General features: G+C 37.8%; 1 protein-coding gene across 1 annotated transcript in view; it reads right to left on the bottom strand.

Moving 5' to 3' along the window:
- The window catches only part of CD109 (CD109 molecule), a 136,355-nt gene that overhangs the window by 47,615 nt on the left and 67,326 nt on the right, over positions 1-21,414 (bottom strand). Inside the window, exons 8-22 of the mRNA XM_075923776.2 lie at positions 18,985-19,081; positions 17,656-17,794; positions 17,159-17,268; positions 14,909-15,148; positions 12,695-12,796; positions 12,534-12,596; positions 11,194-11,370; positions 10,453-10,605; positions 9,401-9,475; positions 8,764-8,824; positions 7,307-7,433; positions 6,485-6,602; positions 3,400-3,513; positions 2,613-2,831; positions 592-736 (exon numbers count right to left, since the gene is read on the bottom strand). Coding sequence (XP_075779891.2) covers positions 592-736; positions 2,613-2,831; positions 3,400-3,513; positions 6,485-6,602; positions 7,307-7,433; positions 8,764-8,824; positions 9,401-9,475; positions 10,453-10,605; positions 11,194-11,370; positions 12,534-12,596; positions 12,695-12,796; positions 14,909-15,148; positions 17,159-17,268; positions 17,656-17,794; positions 18,985-19,081 — 1,940 coding nt within the window. The remainder of the gene's footprint in view (positions 1-591; positions 737-2,612; positions 2,832-3,399; positions 3,514-6,484; positions 6,603-7,306; positions 7,434-8,763; positions 8,825-9,400; positions 9,476-10,452; positions 10,606-11,193; positions 11,371-12,533; positions 12,597-12,694; positions 12,797-14,908; positions 15,149-17,158; positions 17,269-17,655; positions 17,795-18,984; positions 19,082-21,414) is intronic.

Genomic DNA, 21,414 nt, shown 5'->3' with positions numbered 1-21,414 from the left:
TAGTTTCTGCCCCAGAATTATACTGGCCTAGAGCTTCCTTATTAAAGGCTGAATCGCTAACCATACAACAGAGACTCTCTTCATGAAGAAAACACTAAATACCATAATATCCAAGTAAATAGCCTCCACAGACACCTTCCCATTCTTATCAACATGGGTGACGGGAGAGGAAATTGGGGGTTAACCAGGGCAGTAGTCATCCCAACATTCTACATTATAATTAAGCCAACATAAATATAAGCACAGCATCATTGAAACCACAAATCAGCAACCACCTGGGGCCAAATCTTGTTTACTTTACTCTCACTGACATCCTCACTGACATCCTCAGTAGGCAGACCTAGGCCAAGGAAGAAATCTGTTATATAGAGACCCGCTCACTCCCACCCCTAATTCTTTATGGAAGTGGGTAAACTGGCTTCTCAAAAATAGCTATAATGACACAGTGTCACACCATACTATATCTTGAATGCTATGTGAGGTAAATGTAAATACAACACAAGCCCAGCAGACAGTTTTATATTTACAGTTTGCAAAAGACAGGTTGCCAGAAAATAAATGAAGGTGTAACTAGGATAAAATGATGCTTACCAATAACAGTGATTTTCACTCTTTCACTGCCACTTACAACATCAGGAGGGAAGGTGAAATTCAGAGTTTCTGATACAGTTTGTGGGTTATTCTCAGTCAAATCTAAAAGACGTGTCTGTGAATAAGACTGTTCCAGTCCCTCAGCCTATCAAAATATTAAAAAAATAATTTTAATCTCCACTATTTTATCTGCTGTCTTTAGGTTTTAATATGTGCTAGTACAAAAGTGTATGTAGGACTGCGAGACCTACAGTATGACTAACAAATATTTTCTGTTACTTGCTAGTGCAGCAAGTAGAGAATTGGCTCATCTAAGTCAATGCATATGTATGTATTTCTTAAAGACAGACAGCACTTCCACTTGTATCAAGATGAATCATTAATAACAAACAATAATATGTGAGACCTGATGCAAAATCCACTCAGATCAGTGAGAATCTTCCTACTGCTTTCAATGGCTTTTGGATAACGACTATGGAGCAGAGCACTCTAGGACAAAGGTGTGATCTTTCACACAACATGCAACACTGTAATGCTCAAAGAATGAAATTCTGCTTTCAGAGAGAAATTCACCCCTATCCAGAAGGCAATGTGGAGGGAGGAAGGGAAGATAGTCCAGTAATTAAGGTGCTGTTCAAGTCTTTATTCCATTACAGACTTCCTGTATGACCTTGAGCAAGTTGCCTAATCTCTCTGTGCCTCAGTTCCCCACCTGTAAAAAGGAGATAATAGTACTTCCCTACCTCACCGGGTGTTATGAGGATGAATATATTAAGGACTGTGAGGTGCTCAGATAGGATAGTAACAGAAGCTATATAAGTACCTTCATGTATATGTTTACACTGCAGCTGGAAGCATGCCTCCCAAACAGATTTTGTAGCTCTGCTCAAGCTATCACACGAAAAATGGCAATGTGCCTGTTGCAGTATAACTGGTGTCATGGGCTAGCCACCTGAGCTTAGATCCAGGAGATCAGGCAGGCCTGGACTCAGACAGCTAGTTCCAGCTACTGCCCATACTGGAACATCCACACTGCTACTTTTACCAAGTTAGTCTGCTTGAGCTAACACTAGTCTGTCTATCTGAGCTATGAGGTTGACTGTCTTCCAGCTGTAATGTAGACATATCTTTAGACAGTGACAGTACCGGGCTGTTTAGAGGATATGTTTGTCCTCTACATAGGAGTAAATTTCCCCCCCTAGAGCCCAAGCCTGAACTCTTATTAAATTTCACTGAATATAAAGGAACTATTCTTGTAAGTGAAAATAATGTGTTTCAGAAAGCACTAGAAGATTAGGCCCTTACTACTTAAATAGGGTCACACTGGTGTAAAACACATGGAATCTCTCATCTTAGGAAGTGGGTTGTGCCCATGAAAGCTCATGATCAGGGCTCAAAAAATACACTTATCTACTCGCCCATGACGAGTAGATTACAGCCGGTCGCCCTGTTCACTGGCGGTCCGCGCATGCCGCGATCGTTGAGCCCTGATCATGATACTATTTTTTTATATTGGTTAGTCTCTAAGATGCTATAGGACTATTCATTTTTTTAAACACATAGAATTAGTATGGCAATTTTAGTTCCTTTATTTTATATACGAATAACTTTTTGGCTAACTTTCTCCCACTCCCAAAATGCATAATTTATAATGTTAAATATTGCTAAAATAAAGTTAACTGTAGAGTTAAACTTTTTCTCATTACAAAATTATTTTACTTTCTTTGGCTAGATTATAATAAGGTGTAGCTACCATGGATGCAATCCTGAAAACCCACACTCACCCAATCACACAAACAAGGGTTTGTAAAATTTAGCTATATTTTTGTTTACATTTCTGAAATGGCATTCCAAAGCAGGTGAGTGAAAGGAAAAACTTCTGCTATCATTCACCCATTCTGAAAGCATCAGGGCAAAACATAGGTAAATATTCCATTGGTCTGCCTTTCCACAACATTCTCCTTTTTTAAGAGAATATAATCTTGGAATGCTTGAAATGGCCTAGGCCTTTGAATAGTTACCTTAACTAAAACTTTCTGGAGGATGGCATCTGAAGCAGTGGGCGATATTGCTATCACTTTAATAGGAATCTCTCCCAGCTGTTTTGGTTTGATTGGGAAATTAACAGTCTTTGCATCTTCACTTTCTACCAATACAGATTGTTGGTTTCCCGTAGCATTTATTTCATTGGACGTGATCAGAATTTCAAATGTATCACTGAGGTCAAGAGTCACCATAACCTATAAAAAAATTGAAATTAATATTTTAAATTGGAAAAAGGGTGTTAATCTTAGGCAGTCCCTTCTATAAACACTCATTTTCTGCATGTATTTAAAAATATGTGTTAGTTGTACCATTTATTCACTGAAGAAACAAGTAAGGGTCTCAAGGAGATGTGATCACCACAGTATGTGAAAGCCTTGCAGTATCTGGGCAATATCCAAAATTCAGAGCACGAAATCATGGACAAGAAGCAAAGGAGAAAAAGAAAGAACTGGAAGTTGATGGGAGCTGAAGATACTCCACACTTCCCAGGAACTGCCATTCACCAAACAGAAGGGCTGAGGAGTACAATACAGGTCATATGAGAGTAAACCATCAAATCCAAAATCCTATTTCTGTCCAATCCTATTCAGAGGAAACTAAAAACACATTAATTTAGTGCAATGATTTTACATGTAGGAAACTAGATTTTCCTGATGCCTGTAGCAAATAGTTCATATATTAAAGAATGCCTCTAGAAAAGCTGACAAACTTGAGATCATAGCAAAATGGTCAGGAAAAAAAAAAGAGTTTGCCTATTTTTACCTTGATTCTTTCTTTCAAATAATTGAAGATGTTTACTTCCAAAATAAACTGCTCTCCTCTGGTAACCGAGTAAGGAAGGTTCAAGGAAATAAAAAAGGGTTGAAAAGCTTCTAACTGGAAAACAAAAACATTATACAAAAGTGAACCCTTGTGGTCATACATTAGCTATTAAATTAGCTACAGGGAATTTAGATTTAAACCTGTTAAACTTCCCCACTGGTAAACCTTGACTACAGAACAAGTTTACTTATATTGAACAATTGCCATTAGGTGATATGTAGACTTCTGATTTTTTGTTTTAACTCAAGAACACGAAAAAAAGCACTCCCAATAAAAAACATGAAAACTGTATTTACCCAACAATCACCAAACACCAGAACTAGTTTCAGCAGATTGCTTGTCTATGCAGAGCAGTAATGTGGCTACAGCTGCATGATTTCTAAAGCATACTGATGTGTTGCACAATACTTGGTCAATGTAAATCCTGCTGATGCAAACTGAAGATTCCCTAATGAGCTTTCATATAGTGCTGTTTGAAATAGCATGACAGTACAGAATGCTAGGGAGCATGACAAAAAGATTAATTAGTGCAATACAAAGAGAGGGCCCTAAAAAAGTTGTATACATCTACACAGAACTAAAAAAATTGCTAAAAATAAGCCTCAAAAATGAAATTAAAGTCTGAAAAACAAAAGCCTTGGTAATACACCTGGACTGAAGAATGAGCCAAGGCAATTATTAGTACAATAGCAAATTCCGTTTTCCGAGAACTCTCTGGGTAGGTCTGAATTGTAAGAAAACACCTGAGTTGCTGGATGTCAGCTGGCTCAGGCTTGCGGTGCTCAGCTTGTAGGGGCTATACAAATGCAGTACAGATGTTCAGGACTCAGGCTGGAGTCTTGACTTGGACACACTGTGAGCTTGAATCAGCTGATCCGAGCCAAGCCACAGGTGTTTACTGCAGTGTAGATATAGCCTCTAGTGCTGCTCACATGGGAGTAGGTGGGCTCTTGGCAGTTTTTTGGGGTGAAAATACATGTTAGATGCATAGAATGATTTAAGAGTTTTAACTTTAGACAACCAGGTTTGAAAGTTTTAAACTTTCCCATCATTTGGGATCCTGTTAAATAATGACTTTTGACTATTTTGCATGCTTAAGCAATGGATTATTTAAAGACTTCTCTCTACGTGGCCCTATTGTTATGCTTATAAGCAGGGCTTGCCAAGCGGCGGTGAGCCCCTCTTGCCAGCCACTTGGAAGTGCACGCTGCGCATGCGCAGACCGCGCTGCGTGGCCACACCAGGCTAAAATCTACTCGCCCTGGGTGAGTAGATTGCCCTAATTGTCAAGCCCTTCTCATAAGAAGCACACTGGATCTTTTTCAGGAGAGAAGGCAATACACTGTGTTTATTGAGAATACAGTAGAGAAGCAGTTAGCATATGCTTTATAAACACACACACACACACACGTCCTGAAGATGGTGCATAATTACCAGTCCATGATGGCTTAAGTCAGTCCTACTGGCCAGGCAGGGCTGACTGAGCGAGAAGTTGGGGTTCCTCTGAGACTCCTCCAAGGATTGGTTTGCAGGACTGAACCCAGAGTCTCATGGCAAGAGTTTCCCTTCTTATCCATGGAACTTCAGGGGGTAGCTGAGTTAGTCTGTTACAGAAAAAACAGCAAATGGTCTCGTAGCACTTTATAGACTAACGAAACACGTAGATGGTATCAGGAGCTTTCATGGGCTCAGCCCACTTCTTCAGATGACTGGTCATCTGAAGAAGTGGGCTGTGCCCATGAAAGCTCCTGATACCATCTACATGTTTCATTAGTCTATAAAGTGCTACCAGACCATTTGTTTCTTCTTATCCATATCAGTTCCCATTGGAGTGTATAGGTTTTGCAGCGTCATGCTTCTGTCATCTGCCCTTAGGAGGTGTTAATTTGTGTTCCTTTGATGGTGATTGTCAGGATTCTCATCATTGTTTCTCACTCCTGGAGGTGGGGGTGTCTCTGCCTGTCTCCAGGGTTCGTCAATGCTGCCAATTCAGCCTCAAGACACTATGGATGTTTCAAAGTTTCCATTTCTTCTTGATCACCTGGGCATCTGTGATGGCTTTCACTCACACATACCCTCCATTCACACTAAACAATTGTATAGAGTTTCAAACAAGATCAATAACTACAAGAGGTACAACTTAATTTTCAATACTTAACAGGTAGCAAGGCCATGCAGTGAACATTATCTAATTATAAGAGATACAGAGAGAGAAACAGAAGCTATAGAACTTATAAGCAAGTCATTACATCAAATCATTATGTATCATACTTATAATCTTAAAAATAATATCAAAATACAGCCTGTCTCCGACTTACGAAACAATTACGGACCAAGCAATTGGTCGTAACTCAGTTTGATCATGAGTCGGACCCCACTGAGTTACACGCGACCGCGCTGTTCATAAGCGCGGATCGCGTTCGTAACTCGGGGTCCGCCATTTACGACACTTTTGGTCGTAACTGCGAATTGTCGTAAGTCGACCATTCGCAACTCGGAGACCGGCTGTATGCATTTTTGCTACACTATCTTCATAACAATGGGGAAGAATATATTTGAAAGCAAAATAATTAGCTCATCTAATAATCTATTTTTGTTTTTATGTGTTGCTTTCTATAAATGCTGTAATTTGAGGGCTTGTATTTTTAAGAGTGTATTAAGGTATATTTATAAAAGTACATAATTTTTTAACTAAAGCCATGAAATAAAGAGATGAAAGCAAGCAGATGCAATTATATTCCAACCAAAACAGACACCCAACGGCACAGAATTACTCTATTTCATTCTGCAGTAATACAGTTATTAATGTATGCAAGAGGAAGAGGGATATAGTATCATAGATTTTAAATGAGAACTCCCCACAGATTTCATTGTGCAGCTTTGCTTAAAATTTGATTGCATTTAATAAGTCTTTTTTCCTTATTAAAATTCTTTGGTTGCTACTGTTCTTGTTACAATAAAACTGAAAACAATATACTGGGGAGTTACGACTAACATAAACTGGAATTATATGGTACTATGTTACCTCAACAGGAGCAGTTGTAATTCCAAGTCCAAGGTTTTCAGATATTACAAAAGCATTGGCTACCCAAGAAGTGATGGTGTCAGGTACAGTAACTTCTATTGTTGTTTCTCTGCTGGATCTAAGAGTAGAAAAACAAATCCAAATTTCAAAAGCACTAAATTAATGCTCAATTATTACAATGTTAAATACATATCATAAATGCAGTCTGAATTCTTAACCCAAAATTTGTTGTTTACCTTTATTTCTTCTTCAAATTTTCTGTAAAAATATTTTGTCAGCCGCCAAAGTAATAATTAAATAGAAAATTAGAAACTGATCATGTTAAAAAAATAAATCCCTCTATATTCTATGGAAATACCCTCTAGATTTCAACTGCCATCTCAGTAAAATCATCTAATTTCCCGGTGCCTCATTTATCTGTATAAGGGACAAAATAATACTTCATTTTCTCTGTGGTGTTTATTTAAATTGTAAGCTCGTTAGGCAGAAATTGTCTCTTAAAATATATTTACATATTTGGACAATGTCTTGCACAGTAAAACTCCAATCTCAGTTACCACCTCTACTGTAATATAAATAGTAACAGGTTTTAAAACATAATTTCCTATTGAGATCAATCACAGAATCATAAAATATTAAAATTGGAAGAGGTCATCAAGTCCAGTCCCCTGCCCTCATGGCAGGACCACGCACGGCACTACCAAGCAGAGTATTATTTAAAATGCAATAGTGCAACATGTCCCTAGAAAAAAAAAACCTAAAATATTTCAGAAATCCAAAGCAAGTAAGAGTACAAATCTCTGTTTTCCTCTAAGCATTTACCTAGTATTGGTGTCAATCCAAAGCCAAGTCTCCGGGAAGTTTTTCCTTACATGTGGACTACTGAAAGCAGGAAATCCTCCTGCTAAATAGTCATCGAAAACTGTATCGTAGAGTATCATCTTATCATCTACAAAATTAAAATTATTGTCAAATATCAGAAAACCCCATGTAGCAAAACAAAATCAAATTAGCACCTTGTTTGTCAATTCAAAAGAAGCGTGGGAACAGTATATATGGTATTTCTGAATTGGATTCAGGTTTGTTGTACTGTTATTTTCACTTAAAAACACAAAAGTACTGCACATGATATTTAAGTTTGGCAGAGCTCTATGTCTATACAGCATTTTGGAGCAAGCAGAACAAGATTGGGCTAGCAGATCTCATGCTAGTACTTTAAAGGTGACTTTGTAGACAGTACTTTTAACTGGCAATTAGGGCTGGAGCTCAGGCTCTGAACTCTGAAGGGGAGGGCATAAGCTCCAGCCAACCCACAACCTCAAAGCGCTGTTTAAAGCACTAGTGTAAGCCCCATTAGCCCATGCCTCTTACAACCGCCTTGTATCAAGACAGCAGTAGCATGGATAGTAACCATAAAATCCATAGAGAAAAATGCATAGCCTAAATCCTATGTTCAAAAGCACCTAAACTGATTAGGAGCTTAAGTCCCATCAATTGATTTAAGCAGTTATGAAAGTATTACCCCATATCTAAAACCAGAAACTCTCCAACCATCTTAGGGTACAATCCTGGAAACCTCTATTCATTAAGGATGAAGGTCAATGGGCCTTGTCACAATGGTTAAGGATGTTCATGGGAGTAAGGATTTGCAGAATCAGACTTTTAAGGATTAATCTTGACAACAGAATATGGGCAGGAAACAGTATAAATGACAGGAATCCTTCTTCCTAGACTATATTGTAAATGCAGAGATGCTACCTAGAGATTACTCAGTCATATTACGTGAGGTCTTATGTATCCACACACATAAGACGGAGGGTGGAGAGGATCTGCAGTGAGCTCACGCAAAGTGCAATTCATCTCCAGAGTCTTGCAACAAATCTAATTGCCCAAACTGCACTGCTGAACCAGACTGGTTCCACTGCAACAAGACCTTCTCTCTAGTTCTGCAGAAAGGGCCTGTATTCAAAATATCTATTTCAGGAATTTGTCTTCAGGCCCCAGTGGGTATTGTTTCATCTCAGACAACATAATCCTGACAAATTCTCAAAACACATGCTATTAAAGAAAGTGATTCAAATAAAAAATAAAACATGTAGGCCAAATTCTCATACATTATTCCAAGTTACATTATAGGTAAATCTGTGACTTCCGTGGAGTAACTCTGGGTTTTTCCTGGAGTAATTAACCAGAATTTGGTTTTGTTTGTTTCATCTTTACTTCTCCTAGCAGATAGCAATGACTTGGTTATACCAATGTGTATTACTTGTATTACTTACAGAGAACACTATTCCTGTCCTCTGGAAGGTTTGCATCAGTCAGTACCCAAAGGTTGCATTTCTGGATTAAAAAAATTACAATATATCTCAGTACAAGATATGCACAGAAATAATTATCTTATTTTTCTTTTCTTTAATTCTTTTTAAATGTCTTTCTTTCTTTTTTAAATAAAAGTTATTTTTAAAATAAAACGAAAGCCGATTTTTAGCAAGACAAATGCACAGTAAATCAGAGGATACTTTATGACTTTTGGATCCTTACCACACCATCAGACATAACTTAAAGTGGTATGATGTTTTAGTTTAAAAAAAAAAGAATTAAATACAAAGACTTCAGTAGATTGGTAGTTCATCTGTATGCTTTAAGTTTGGCATAGCTCTATGTTTACATATTGGGGCACGTAGTGACTAATTTCAACTATTAGCTATTAAAATTCTGTGAATACTTTCATTTTAGACTTTGTTTACAACGATTACATTTTCTCCAGTCCTCTTAACAAACACAGTAGAAACTATGAAACCCGTGCATTGTCTACAATTTTCAAACTTAAAAAAATATTGAATAAATGTTCCCTCTTCAAGGACGTACAAACAATTAAGGAGAAATAAATCAAATTTTCAGATTTCAAAATGATACCTGAAAGACACTGAAAGGACTGCCGATTGAGTCAAAATATTGTTCTGTGTTGTACAAACGTAATTCATGGAGTATCTAACAAAAGAAATTGAAATTATGCAAATTGTGAAGGCAGGATGAAATTCCTTAGATAAAAATATACTGTTGGGGATGTTAATTTGCAGAAATATCCCTCAAATAGTAGATCTCTTATCCCTGGAAAACTAGAGTTACCATATAAATGGAATTAGGCAAAAAATAGTTTAAGTGAAATCAAATACAATTTTTAAAAGAGCCTAAATTCTATGGTCTTTCAATGGGACTTCAGTCATTTTTTTGCTTCTAAAAAATTTATTCAACATCAAATTATCCTCTCCACTTGCTAGTGCCTTGAAGATAATGAAAGTCAAAGGAATATAAATGAGAAGAACAATTTATTTCACTCTTCAACAAAAATGAACTCTTAAATTATTATATGATTTTTGTTATTGAAAGTGCCCAAAGTGTGTAAAGAACTTTCCTATGTTATTTGTTTCTAAAAGAAAAAGGAATTGACTGAAAACAGTTTGTTGAACAAAGTTCAAAAGTATTGGAAAAATATGAAATGCCGAGTGAAATATTAGTTCTCTAGCAGATCTAAGATCCTAGAAACTTACAGGGCAGAACAAGCATAATTCCAAATAAAGTATCTCATTTTACAAAAGTTATACTCATAAGCAGTTCACTAATGTTGATATACTAATTGAGTGGTTCTCAAACTATGTTCCGGTAGAACACCAGGGTTCCGTGAGCTGGAATGAGGTGTTCTGCTACTGAAATCGAGTAATGGCAGTCTTTGCCCAATTTGCAGAAAAAATTAGGTTAATGGATAGAATTTTCTCAATTTTACATTCTTGTCACAATGACTATCATAATTTTTTCTTAACCTTGTTGCCTGCTAGAACCTGTCATCCTGAAGTTGTATTCTACAACTAGCTATTTCTATATAAAATAACATATAAAACCTATTACATTTCCATAACCTTACACCTTTCAGAAATACATTGTATACAACATTTTTCTCTTTTACTTACAGTGTCTTCTGTAATATCACTACTTTCTTCCAGGAGCTTTGTGCTTTTGTCAACAACTGAAAGTCCAATTACAGATCTGGGTTCGGTTACACTGATTTTAAGGGAGACTTTCTCAGATGGATTGACTTTATCTTTACTCCAAGATATTTTGATCTAAGAAAAAGTAGAAAATAATGTTTGTTTAAATTACATAGTAATATTTCAGGGTCAGCCAAGAGCTTTCAATCACGAGCTTTTTAATTAATTGTAAAAATTCCACTGGCCAAGCCAATCCCACATGCCACTTCTGTGCTGCAACAAAGAGATTTGCAGCTCATGGAGGTGGGGTAAACAGGCCTTCTATGCAGCCTCTCCAGTTTGGTTCCTCTCCACACAGCAGTAATATATTTATTCCAATGTGTTTTCTACCTTCTAGATTCATTTCACTGAGAGGATCATACTTTCTGAGAAGGGCCATTCTGAATCTCTTTCTAGTGCAGTTCTGGTGAAATCATAATTGAAACAACTCTCTCCTGGTTTACTCCGATACCAATATCTTCCCAATGTCACCTGAAATGGTCTTTCAGTTGGGGCCTGAATCAAATGCCAATAAAATCAGTGGGAGTCTTTCCATTGAAATCAGTGAGCTTGAACTAGGTCTACATTAAGGATTTTTATATCTGAAAATCCTCCATTCTAAATTAATATTTAATATGTAAGACAAAAAGTAAGTTTTCCCAAACTCAGTCTTTGAAATACTACCTTGTTTTCAAGGGCAGGCTGAACAGACAGAGCCAGAGCATCATTTACAACTTCCCCATTCTCATCAATGTAGAAGATATTTATGCATGCCACAGGAACCCAGGAATTTTCTGGCTTTAAAGTGAAAGTTGTCAAAACCTCTGTGCCTACAGCCACAATCTGTTCTTTAGCTATCACCTGAAAGGGAAAATAAAATGTCAAAATAATGATACGATACTATGTTACAATCACAGATTGTCACAAGTTTTGCAATTAATTTCAAAGATAGATATATTTTCTATTAAAGGCTATCTGTGCCCTTTTTTGGAGAAGGCCTGGAAAAGTTGATCAGTTTTTGAGGGGAAATATGATGGAAAAGGAAAATGGATTGTTCTACATTAGAAACTCATGTCTTGACCAACCTCGTTTTCCCTGGAAGACTCTCCAGACAACCAGTGAACTAATAGGATAATGATAAATGATGTCACAGATATAAGCAACCTAAATCTAATTAAGAAGGGAATATTAAACAGACTAGTTAAACTATGGAAGAGATTGTAACATCTAGAGCTGATAGAAATGTTTCAAATGTTTTGAAAAAAAGGAGAATTTTGCCCGTTTTATGATCATCTCTTTTAATACCTCCAATAGCTTCCCAATAAACATTCAATGGAAAAGGTCTGCTTCAGTTAATGTTTCAACACCATTTTTCATTTCAGTGCTAAGAAAGCTCACCAAATACATACTTTAGAATTTCCATCCTTTGCTCAACAAAATCAACAAAAATATCAAACTTAACACTCCTTTATTCCTATGACATACAACACAAGGAGAACCACCAGATGTCCAAACTGTTTTGTTTTGTTTTTAAACGGTGGTTTTCTACATTATAAAGAAAAGGCACAAATCTATTTTTTCCGTTACTGGTCAAATGTAAGATTCTAAGGCCACACTTGTTGAGTTTGCTGTTAACAGAAATCCATGTATCTAACAGCATGCATATTGATCATCAGAAATTAGCTTGTGCTCTGACCTCATCTGGATGCTTGTGTGTGGGATGGCCAGGTTGGAAATGCACTCATGCCCAGTAGATGGGCACAATCTAATCAGTGAGAGCTGGCACTGCTGCTAATACTCATCAGCAGAATTGACATGTCATGGGGGGAAAAACACTGTTTCCTTCAAAAGAATGGCAGAGAGAGGACTGAGAAAATACAAAGTAAGAACTGGTTCTACTGTTTTTACTGAGTAAAAAATAAATAATGTCTTCAATATTTAATCACATTTTTTTACTAATTTGAATTCATCTCAGATTGGTAACACTCTCCTCAAGTAATACACATGTAAACTCGATAAATTACCAGATAACTGATCTCCTTTATTGGCTTATTGCTTGCAACACTCAGCTCAAAAGGAATCCCCACCTAGAAAAATAATATGATAGGAATAAACATGTGACCATGATGAATACCTGACAGTAATGTTTTATTGGCAAGTACAATTGCATATGAACATGTGTTACCTTTACATCTTGTCTTGGTTTTTTTATCTGGAGGTAAGTCATATTGGGGGAGTTGAATACATCATTAATTGCTATATTAGTGTCACTGTCAAGAAAACCAGCCTGTAAAACAATAAAAAAAGTCTGTTGGTAGAATTATAAATTCTGTTTAATGCTTGTGTATATGCTATTGTTACATATTGAATAAGACACATTAAAATGTTTTTCTCACACACACACACACACACACACACACACACACACACACACGGTTTCAACACAGGGTGACCAGATTATCAAAGTGAAAAAACCAAGAAATGTAGGAAGCCTAATCTGAACTAGCTAGTCCGTGCCGCGTGTAGCCGCGCGGCACGGGGTCCGACCCAGCCGGCATTTAAAAATGGCACCAGCCGGCTTTATGCAAATGAAGCCCGGGAAATTCCAATCCCGGGCTTCATTTGCAACTCCGTATGACTACATTATCCCCCCTAGTTCGAACTAGGGGGGTAGTATAGACATACCCCAGGAGTGCATCTACATAGCTCCACAAACTCAAAATAAGATACGCAATTTCCGCTATACAAATTGCGTAGCTTATTTCGAGTGTATTTCAAAATAGGCTATTTTGAAATTTGGCACTGTGTACACAGCACCAAATTTCGAAATAAAGTGCTATTTCAAACCATCCCTTACTCCTTGTACAATGAGGTTTACAGGGATGGCAAAATAGCACTTCCACTATATTTCGGAATAGCGGGCGCATTCACAAGACACAGGGTAGCTATTTCGGGATACCTCTGGTATCCTGAAATAACTCTGATGTGTAGACATACCCCATATGTGCTGTCATTCTGACCAGATGAGCTGCCCATGGGCTCTGATCCAGTAATCCAGTTGTGCAAAGGGATTACAAAACAATTTTTCACCAAAACTGTAGGGACTCTATGAAAGGCCCTTAAAAAAGGACATGCAGGGCACAAAGGCTGCCATTCTGATAGTACTCATGTATGTTTTTTAAACAATGACTCAATAAGCAATTGAGTGTTGATTAATTTTCAACTTTTTTTAAAGCAATATCATTGATAACATTTGTAATTCCTTGGTTTGTCATATCTCCCATTAGTTTATATTAACCATAGTTATTCTTATCATGACCTGTTTCCATTCAGTTCTACTGACATAAATGCAGAGTAACTCTACTGAAACTCACAAAGTTATTCTAGGTTTACACTGGTATGAGCTACAGAAGAATCTGGTCCCCTGGATTTCATCCAGAAACAACAACATAGCTCAAACTCAAACAAATGAAATTTTCCAAAGATCTCAGAGTCTTGTCACACTATACATGGCCTTGACCAGAATATTAATCCCCCTTCTTATTTTGTCACCCTGTTCTCCCTTACCCTTCTCAGAGGAGATAGCATTCACTGTGCCTTTCATCAAGGGAGCTATGCAAACAGACCAGGAATCACCTAACATATAACTAGATTTACACCTTCCCTCCTCTTCTTCTGGTGCTAAAAACCAGTATCTTCAAGCTCCCACATAAGGACTAGAATTCTGTCAGCACAGTTGAGTGGAGAAGACACTAGCCTGCAAAACAGAAAACCTGCCTTCCATTTCTGGCTCTGACACTGAATTACTGATTGACACTGAGGGTACGTCTAGACTACATCTGTTTGTCAGAAAAAGCTATGCAAAATGCGTTCCGTCTTTTGCGTTGCATTTCCGATACTTTTATCAGAAGAGGCTTTTCCAATATTTGGCCTGTCTAGATTGTGCCAAATGGTGGGAAAAAACCCTCTTTCGAAAGCCCCCTTCTTCCTGGCAGAACGAAGAATACAGGGGCTTTGGAAAGAGCACGTTTGCTCTTCTGCAAAAAAATGCGGAAGAACAAACACATTCTCTGGACGCGGTGGAGTTTTTTCTGGATACCTCTGGTAACCCAAAAAACTCACACAGTCTAGCTATACCCTGAGTGAGCCATTTCACCTTTATGTGCCTTTATGTGCCATCATTTCCTTTCTATTGTCTGTCTTGTATACTTAGTGTCAGGCACTATCTTTTTCTACGTATGTGGTGTGTGGGACAGTGGCCTAGGTGCTACTGTAATACAAATAATAAATAATTGCTCCCTGCACCAACTGTTGCAGAAGTCAGAAGCAATACACTGTTTATCTTATTCTTTGAACTATGCTAGATCAGTACTCTGAGTTTTCAGTATGTAAACAATACCTTAATGAGCAGACTCATCGTATTAGCCAGAACTGGGACTTCAATGTAGATGATTCCATTTTCCGGGACAGTGTAATTTAAGAAAAGCACTGTCTCATTTCTCTGCTGCCTAGCTTCATTTTCATACTTAGAAAACATAGCATGGTGAGGAACTGTGTCCGACTGTTCTGCAATGATTGTGACATAATTTTGTCTCTCTTCGGCCGTCAGCTGATTGTTGTCAGGACGTGTCACTTTTAGCTAATAACAAAACACAAGGAAGTGTCTATAAGACAGACCAGAACACAAATCCAGGATGCATAAGACATAATCATAAATTTGTTTTTAATGACATGGTTGTATCTTTAAACCACGGTCATCTTCAGGTTTGTAATACGTCTATCATGACACCTCAATTCCGTAAATCAAATTCCCGTTCTGAAATTTCACATAGAGAGTGTCCAGAGAAGAGCAACAAAAATGATAAAAGGTTAAAAAATATGGTCAGGTTTAGTCTTGAAACGGGGGGGGGGAAGGCTGAGAGGACCTGATAGCAGGTTGTGGGCTTCTAAAAGGAGTACAATGATCATTATCCTCCATGCTTACTGAAGGTAGGACAAAAAGTTATGGGATTAATCTGAATAAGGGAGATTTAGGTTAGCTATTAAGAAACACTTCTAACTGTAAGAATACTTCATCACTGGAGTAGAATTCCAAGAGAAGGGTGGAATCCCCATCACTGGTGCTTTATAAGAATGGTTTGGACAAATGCCTATCACAGATGGTCTAGGTTTACTTGTTTCTGCCTTACACAGGGGCATGGACTAGACGACATCTCAAGGTACCTTCCAATGTTTCTATGATTCTATGTCACTGACTCTGACAGGTAAATGGAATGGGAAGCAAAACAAAGCAGGCACAATAGGAAACCTCCTCCTTTCCAATTGTGAAGATTTCTAGTATTCCTGTGCAACCACCACAGCATCCCACAGCTAAGTATGCACATTGAGCACCCGTAGCTACAACAGTTATTGCAATGTCTAAGTTATAGTATGGGGAACAGGAAAAAGAAACTGTCCAAAATTTGTATGAAGTCCAAAATGAATACCTCCAGCATACAACTTCACTTCAACTCCATCAATTACCTTCTGCTATTGCATTTCCAGTCTTTTTTCCATCTAACATTCATCCCCAACTCATATGTCATTCATTTTTCTCCCGCCCTCATGTAAAAGTCTATCCCTCCCACCAGACTCTCATTTCTCCTTCACCCCTCTGGACTGCTGACATTCCCTCTCTTCACTTGGCAGCTGCTCAGCACTGGTTCAATCTTCCTCCAATAGCTCCCTCAGCATCTTGCTTTGGAGGATGAGGTGAATGCAGACTGGGAGCAAGCTAAGAGGATGGCAAAGGAAGGGAGATGGACCAAAAAGCCAGAGACGCCTGTTTTGAAGCCATAGCCTTCAGCTAAAAATGGTGAGATTAGGCTAGTTTGCTATCAATGCTCATATTAAACTCTTGTCATTTATCTACCTAGATCCAAGCTTTTCACAGATTCATGTCAGCTCATTTCAACAAGCTTTAAAGTGTTTCCCTTTTATATGGTGCAATTGTGGTTGTCTGTTAAATGCTTACATTGTCACAGAGTGGAAACCCTTTTACATGCCTAGAAACAGGAACAAGAGATTTAGTCAGATGACAGGGGTTTAGATAAATGGAAAAACACAGAGGACATAACCCAATTCCAGAAACCAGAGATTTGTGCATAAGGTGGTGTTTGGATAAACAAGTTCTATGAGATTCTATAAAACATTTGAATGCTAAGTATTAAGCATATGTTAGTAAAAGCATGAGATTCATTAGCTAACAGAGTTATTAAAAATCCACACTAGCTATAGAATGTCCTGACTAAACAAAAATATGGGTCTCAAAGTGGAAAATAATCAACCCTGATGCAAAGCCCAAAAATGTGTGAAAAATCTTTTCTTGGGGAGCCCTCACAAACCATCTCCAAATATATCCCCTGTACCTGAGGCAATTTCTACTCTACGTTTCCTATTATTTTACAATTTTCTACTGCAAATGACACTCATGCTAAAACTGCTGGCATGAATGCAATGAAATAAAAGGAGTCATTAGAAAAATTCTATAAATTTCCTCTAACCTTAAGCAAACATTTTTAGCTGAACAGCACCATCAAGGAACACTGACTATTTTTCTTACACAAGAGTTAACTTGATGAACAAATCATAATTAAATGGAAGAACTTACAGTAGCTGTGAAGTTTAGAGAAGGCTTTAGAGCTCTAGCATAATCAGAAAATTCAAGGATGTAGTTATTCTGCTTTGGAAACACAGTGGTGCTTGCATTCTGGGTGATTCCTGTTAGGGAAATTACGAGTTTTCAGAAGACATGATTTCATATATAATCCTTTTGAAAGGGTTCTTCCAGCTCTTCACATTACAGAGAAAACTCTTATATTTCAAACATTAATTCCAAATACCCCCATTCACACTTTCGTTGCTATCCTTCCCATTTAGTATCCCAGTGCCCTGATAATCCAAGCATACACATTGGCACCTTTTCCCTCAGCACCAGAGAGGCTGTACGGTACTTCTCTGAGTTCTACTGCCCCACTCCACACATTTGCCATGCTCCCTACTCTTTCCTGATTTGAAAGTACAGATTTTCAAGCCCTTTTACATATAAACAAACTGTTAAGATATGGCTTGATTGTTTGTAACAACATCACATAGTAAGTTACATACCTGTAAGTGATTCTCTAACTACAGCTATAATTTCCGTTGGCCCTCTGTAAACTATGTCATGCTGATACTCTCCATTTTGAGTCGGACTTAAGTTTTCAAACTTGAAGTAGTCAAAAGTGAAGTTCACAGACCCATTTATCTATAATGAGAAAACAAAGAGCTTATTTGTTTGACTGGATTTTTTCCAGCGGCGTCATCAAAACTCAAAGCACTTAAAATCAGGACAACATTTTTCATCCATCACTTCTAGTTAAATCTGAGTTTCCTCAATACAAAACTATAATTACAGTTAATGAATTAAGATATTAACACTTATTTGGCAATCATCATTCTTGCAATAACAGACTGATGCTGGAAATGTTTAGTGTTTTATTATGATTATTCATTATCTATACACTGCCATAATATTCGTTCATGGTGTTTTACAGTGAAATACAAATGGACAAATTTCTGCCCAGGAAACCTAGAATTTGATCCTGTAAAAGGATGTGATCTTCCATCAGTGGAAGTCTTTAAATCAAGATTGGATGTCTTTCTAAAATACATAACTTAGCTCATCTGCAAAGTATGGGCCTGATGCAAGAATTACTAGGTCAAATATTTGGTCTGTTTATATAAGAGATCAGACTAGATTACCATAATGTCCCTTCTTGACTTAAAAATCTATGAATAAAATACTGTGCATTAAGATATATCATAATGAAAGATTATAGTAAACAAAAAGTGAGCAGAGGTGAACAAAATGATAAAGGTTACAATGATGAAAGACCCTAAGATATGCTTATTAGTTATTAATATCTGTGTAATAGTAATATGCAGCTTTATGATTATGACAGGGGCCCCAACATACTGATTGCTGCACATAACTTAACTGAAGCCTGATACATGCACCTTGTTAGTCCTCTATAACGGTGAAGGAATTTCTGTTAGCTTTTTCTTTTCAATGTATTAAATGCATTAAAATTTTGGAAACAGGTAGGTATAGAGACCAGCAATGGAAAAGACACAGGAAAAGGTGAGTTTAGCTGAAGGGTGTGAAGGAGAATGTGGGTGACTGGCTAAGAACCAAGGAACATTCCACATGTACAGAAAGTGATATGAAAAAAGGGTTGGAGTGGCTTATGAGAGGAGAATCAGCAAAGAGCAGGGTGTGAGCAACACAACAGAAGGCAAAGGAGAAAAGATTGCTAAAGGGAACAGAATGTGCGTTTATAACTATAATTCATGTCATTGAGGGTTTATTCCAATAGTCCATATTGGCAGAGACATGGCTGCAGAAGCAAGTCCGTACATTCACAAAGACTCTACAAACTGTCATCAAAGACTCACCTCCAGTGTTTTAGTAACATTTCTCTTGCTCCCCCAATAGGACACAGGAATGCAGGTGACTGTTACACTTCCTCTCACTGGCTTTCCATAAGTATACCTGAAACATGGTGAGAGAGATAATATGAACCATTTTCACATAGCTTTGGAGTTCTTAAAAATTTACAAGACTGAGAAATAAATAAAAAACATAATCTGATGGTATTAAATAAAACAACAGCACATTTGTACTTGGAAATTATGTGAAACTTTTAAAGCTGGCGTAAGTTGATTTTCATCAGGGGCATGAGCCCATAATTCATGAGTGGTGGGTGGATGTGCACAGAAGTGGGAAGTGCTGCCCCAAAGCCACTGGAAGTCCATTATTATCATAAAATGTTTTTCATCAGTAGCAATGTGCTGGAAAACCTGAGACCAATCAATATCAAAATAACTGCAGAAAAACAACACGTGGCCAGTCTTTTTACATTTTATCATTTCATAATCATTATGATTAATTCACAACAAATGAGAACATGTCCCCTTTTAAAATGCCAATTGTGAAGGTAACACAACGGTAGCGCAGCAGAGTTAAAAGGCTATGTGGGAGAGTCTTGTGTTCTCTTCAAGCATTGCCTAATCTTACCAGATGCATCTAATACAGACCGAGAGATTCCAATGTATTCAGACCTAATTTTTAAAATATGCTTAGAAAAGTAACCATAAAGTAATAAATTGATCTAGCATTCTTTCAAAAAAATCCCCAGGCATCCCACCACACAAACGTAATTAAAAACAGTAAACAAACCTTTTCACTTTTAATCTGAAATCTAGAACAAATTCAGGTTTTTTTAATGTCATTGGGAAGCTTAGTCCAATTATTGTGAAGCACAGATACTAATCTGCTTTGCCACAAATGCTTCCAGATTATGTTTAAGAAAAAGCAATAGCTTAATCAGACTCAGACTTCAACAGCAAGGCAATTAAAAAGAACAAATCAAAGAGTGATTCTGGGTCATTATTGGTAGTAAGTCTATAAATAAGCACATTAAATACAATCTATACTCTGGCATCTGTCATAGAGATTATAAAACAGAGACTCAGAGAAAATATCAACAAAAATCTAGTTCCAAAAAGAATGTTCACAACAGCATTCTGCAGCAACTAATTTTTTAGAGGATAGTGATGTGAAAGATTGACTGGTGAAACCTGTAAGCATCACCGTTCATGGCTGCATTAAGGGGGGGCCACAGGCAGAGGCTGCTCAGGCTAGGCTAGAGTAGCCCCCTCCTAGTCCCTCTGTAATCAGTTAACCAGTTAAACATTATGTTTAACCGGTTAAACAATTAAACAGGATTTTACATCCCTATTAGAGGATAGGCTGAAATACCTAAAAATAGAATGAGTTACATCAATCAGCTATAATCAGTCCTAGAAATGATAGAGTGATTGGGCAACATCCTTTTGTGTTTCATATCTCAATTTGGAAATATTACTAAAATGATAAAAGAGACATTGACAAATCTGAAGATAGTGTAAATCTCCATGCTTTTTTATTCATAAAAATATTACTAGAGAGGAAGCCATGCATGTTGTACAATTAGGACCAATAAAATTTCAGGACTATGAGGGATTCAAATGGCAGAATCCTATAGCATACAAACTAGCCTGTCTTGCAATTGTCAGTCATAACTGTAACCATTCTACCACAGTTAAATGGAAAAATTAATAAACCTCTCTACATAACACTGAACCCCAGCTCAAACAGGCAAATTCCAGGCATGACTGTATCTATTTTATGGGTTTTTAAGTCCATTCATCTCTGTAGTATGTGAGTGCCTTCTATGTAACAAAGACTACAAGGGACTTTGCTGTTCCCAATCTTCTTGGACTCTCCAGTCCATTTGCCTTTGGAGATCACAGAATGCTCTATTTGAGAGACATGTGAGGACTAGATCTTATTCTCACTCCCACAACCCAATGACACTACAGGTTTCACCTTCCTTTTTGGACCCCCTTGGGACCTAACCGGTCCGGAAAAAGGAAACTGCCCACGCCAGGGGAGGTCCCCTGTCACTAGCCTCCTCACTGGCTCATTGGAAGATATCCACAATCTAGCCAGCGATGCTGGAGAGCTTGGATGTCCAACTTTGACAAAGAAATATAGCATTGAACACAACATTCAAAAGAAGACCAGCCTCCAACCCAGCCAGCCCCTCTGCCTCTGGCCCATCTAAGCTGCTGGCCCTGGCCAGGCTTGCCAGAGGCCTAGTGCAGGCCCCAGCCAGCACCCCAAGATGGCCCACTACTGGTTTGCTGCTGACTCTGGACCGGCCCTGCTGCTGGGTTGCCCAACTGCTGGCATGATACCAGACCCGCTGCCCGACTGCCAGCCAGATTGCTGCCCCCACTGCTGCCCTACTGCCCGAATGTCAGCCGCGGCATTGCCCTCTA

This window comes from Pelodiscus sinensis, chromosome 3, assembly GCF_052426305.1.
Source record: "Pelodiscus sinensis isolate ZL-2025 chromosome 3, ASM5242630v1, whole genome shotgun sequence".
Lineage (NCBI taxonomy): Eukaryota > Metazoa > Chordata > Testudines > Trionychidae > Pelodiscus > Pelodiscus sinensis.
The sequence above is the reverse complement of the archived record's forward strand: the minus strand, read 5'-3'. Positions and strand labels throughout refer to the sequence as shown.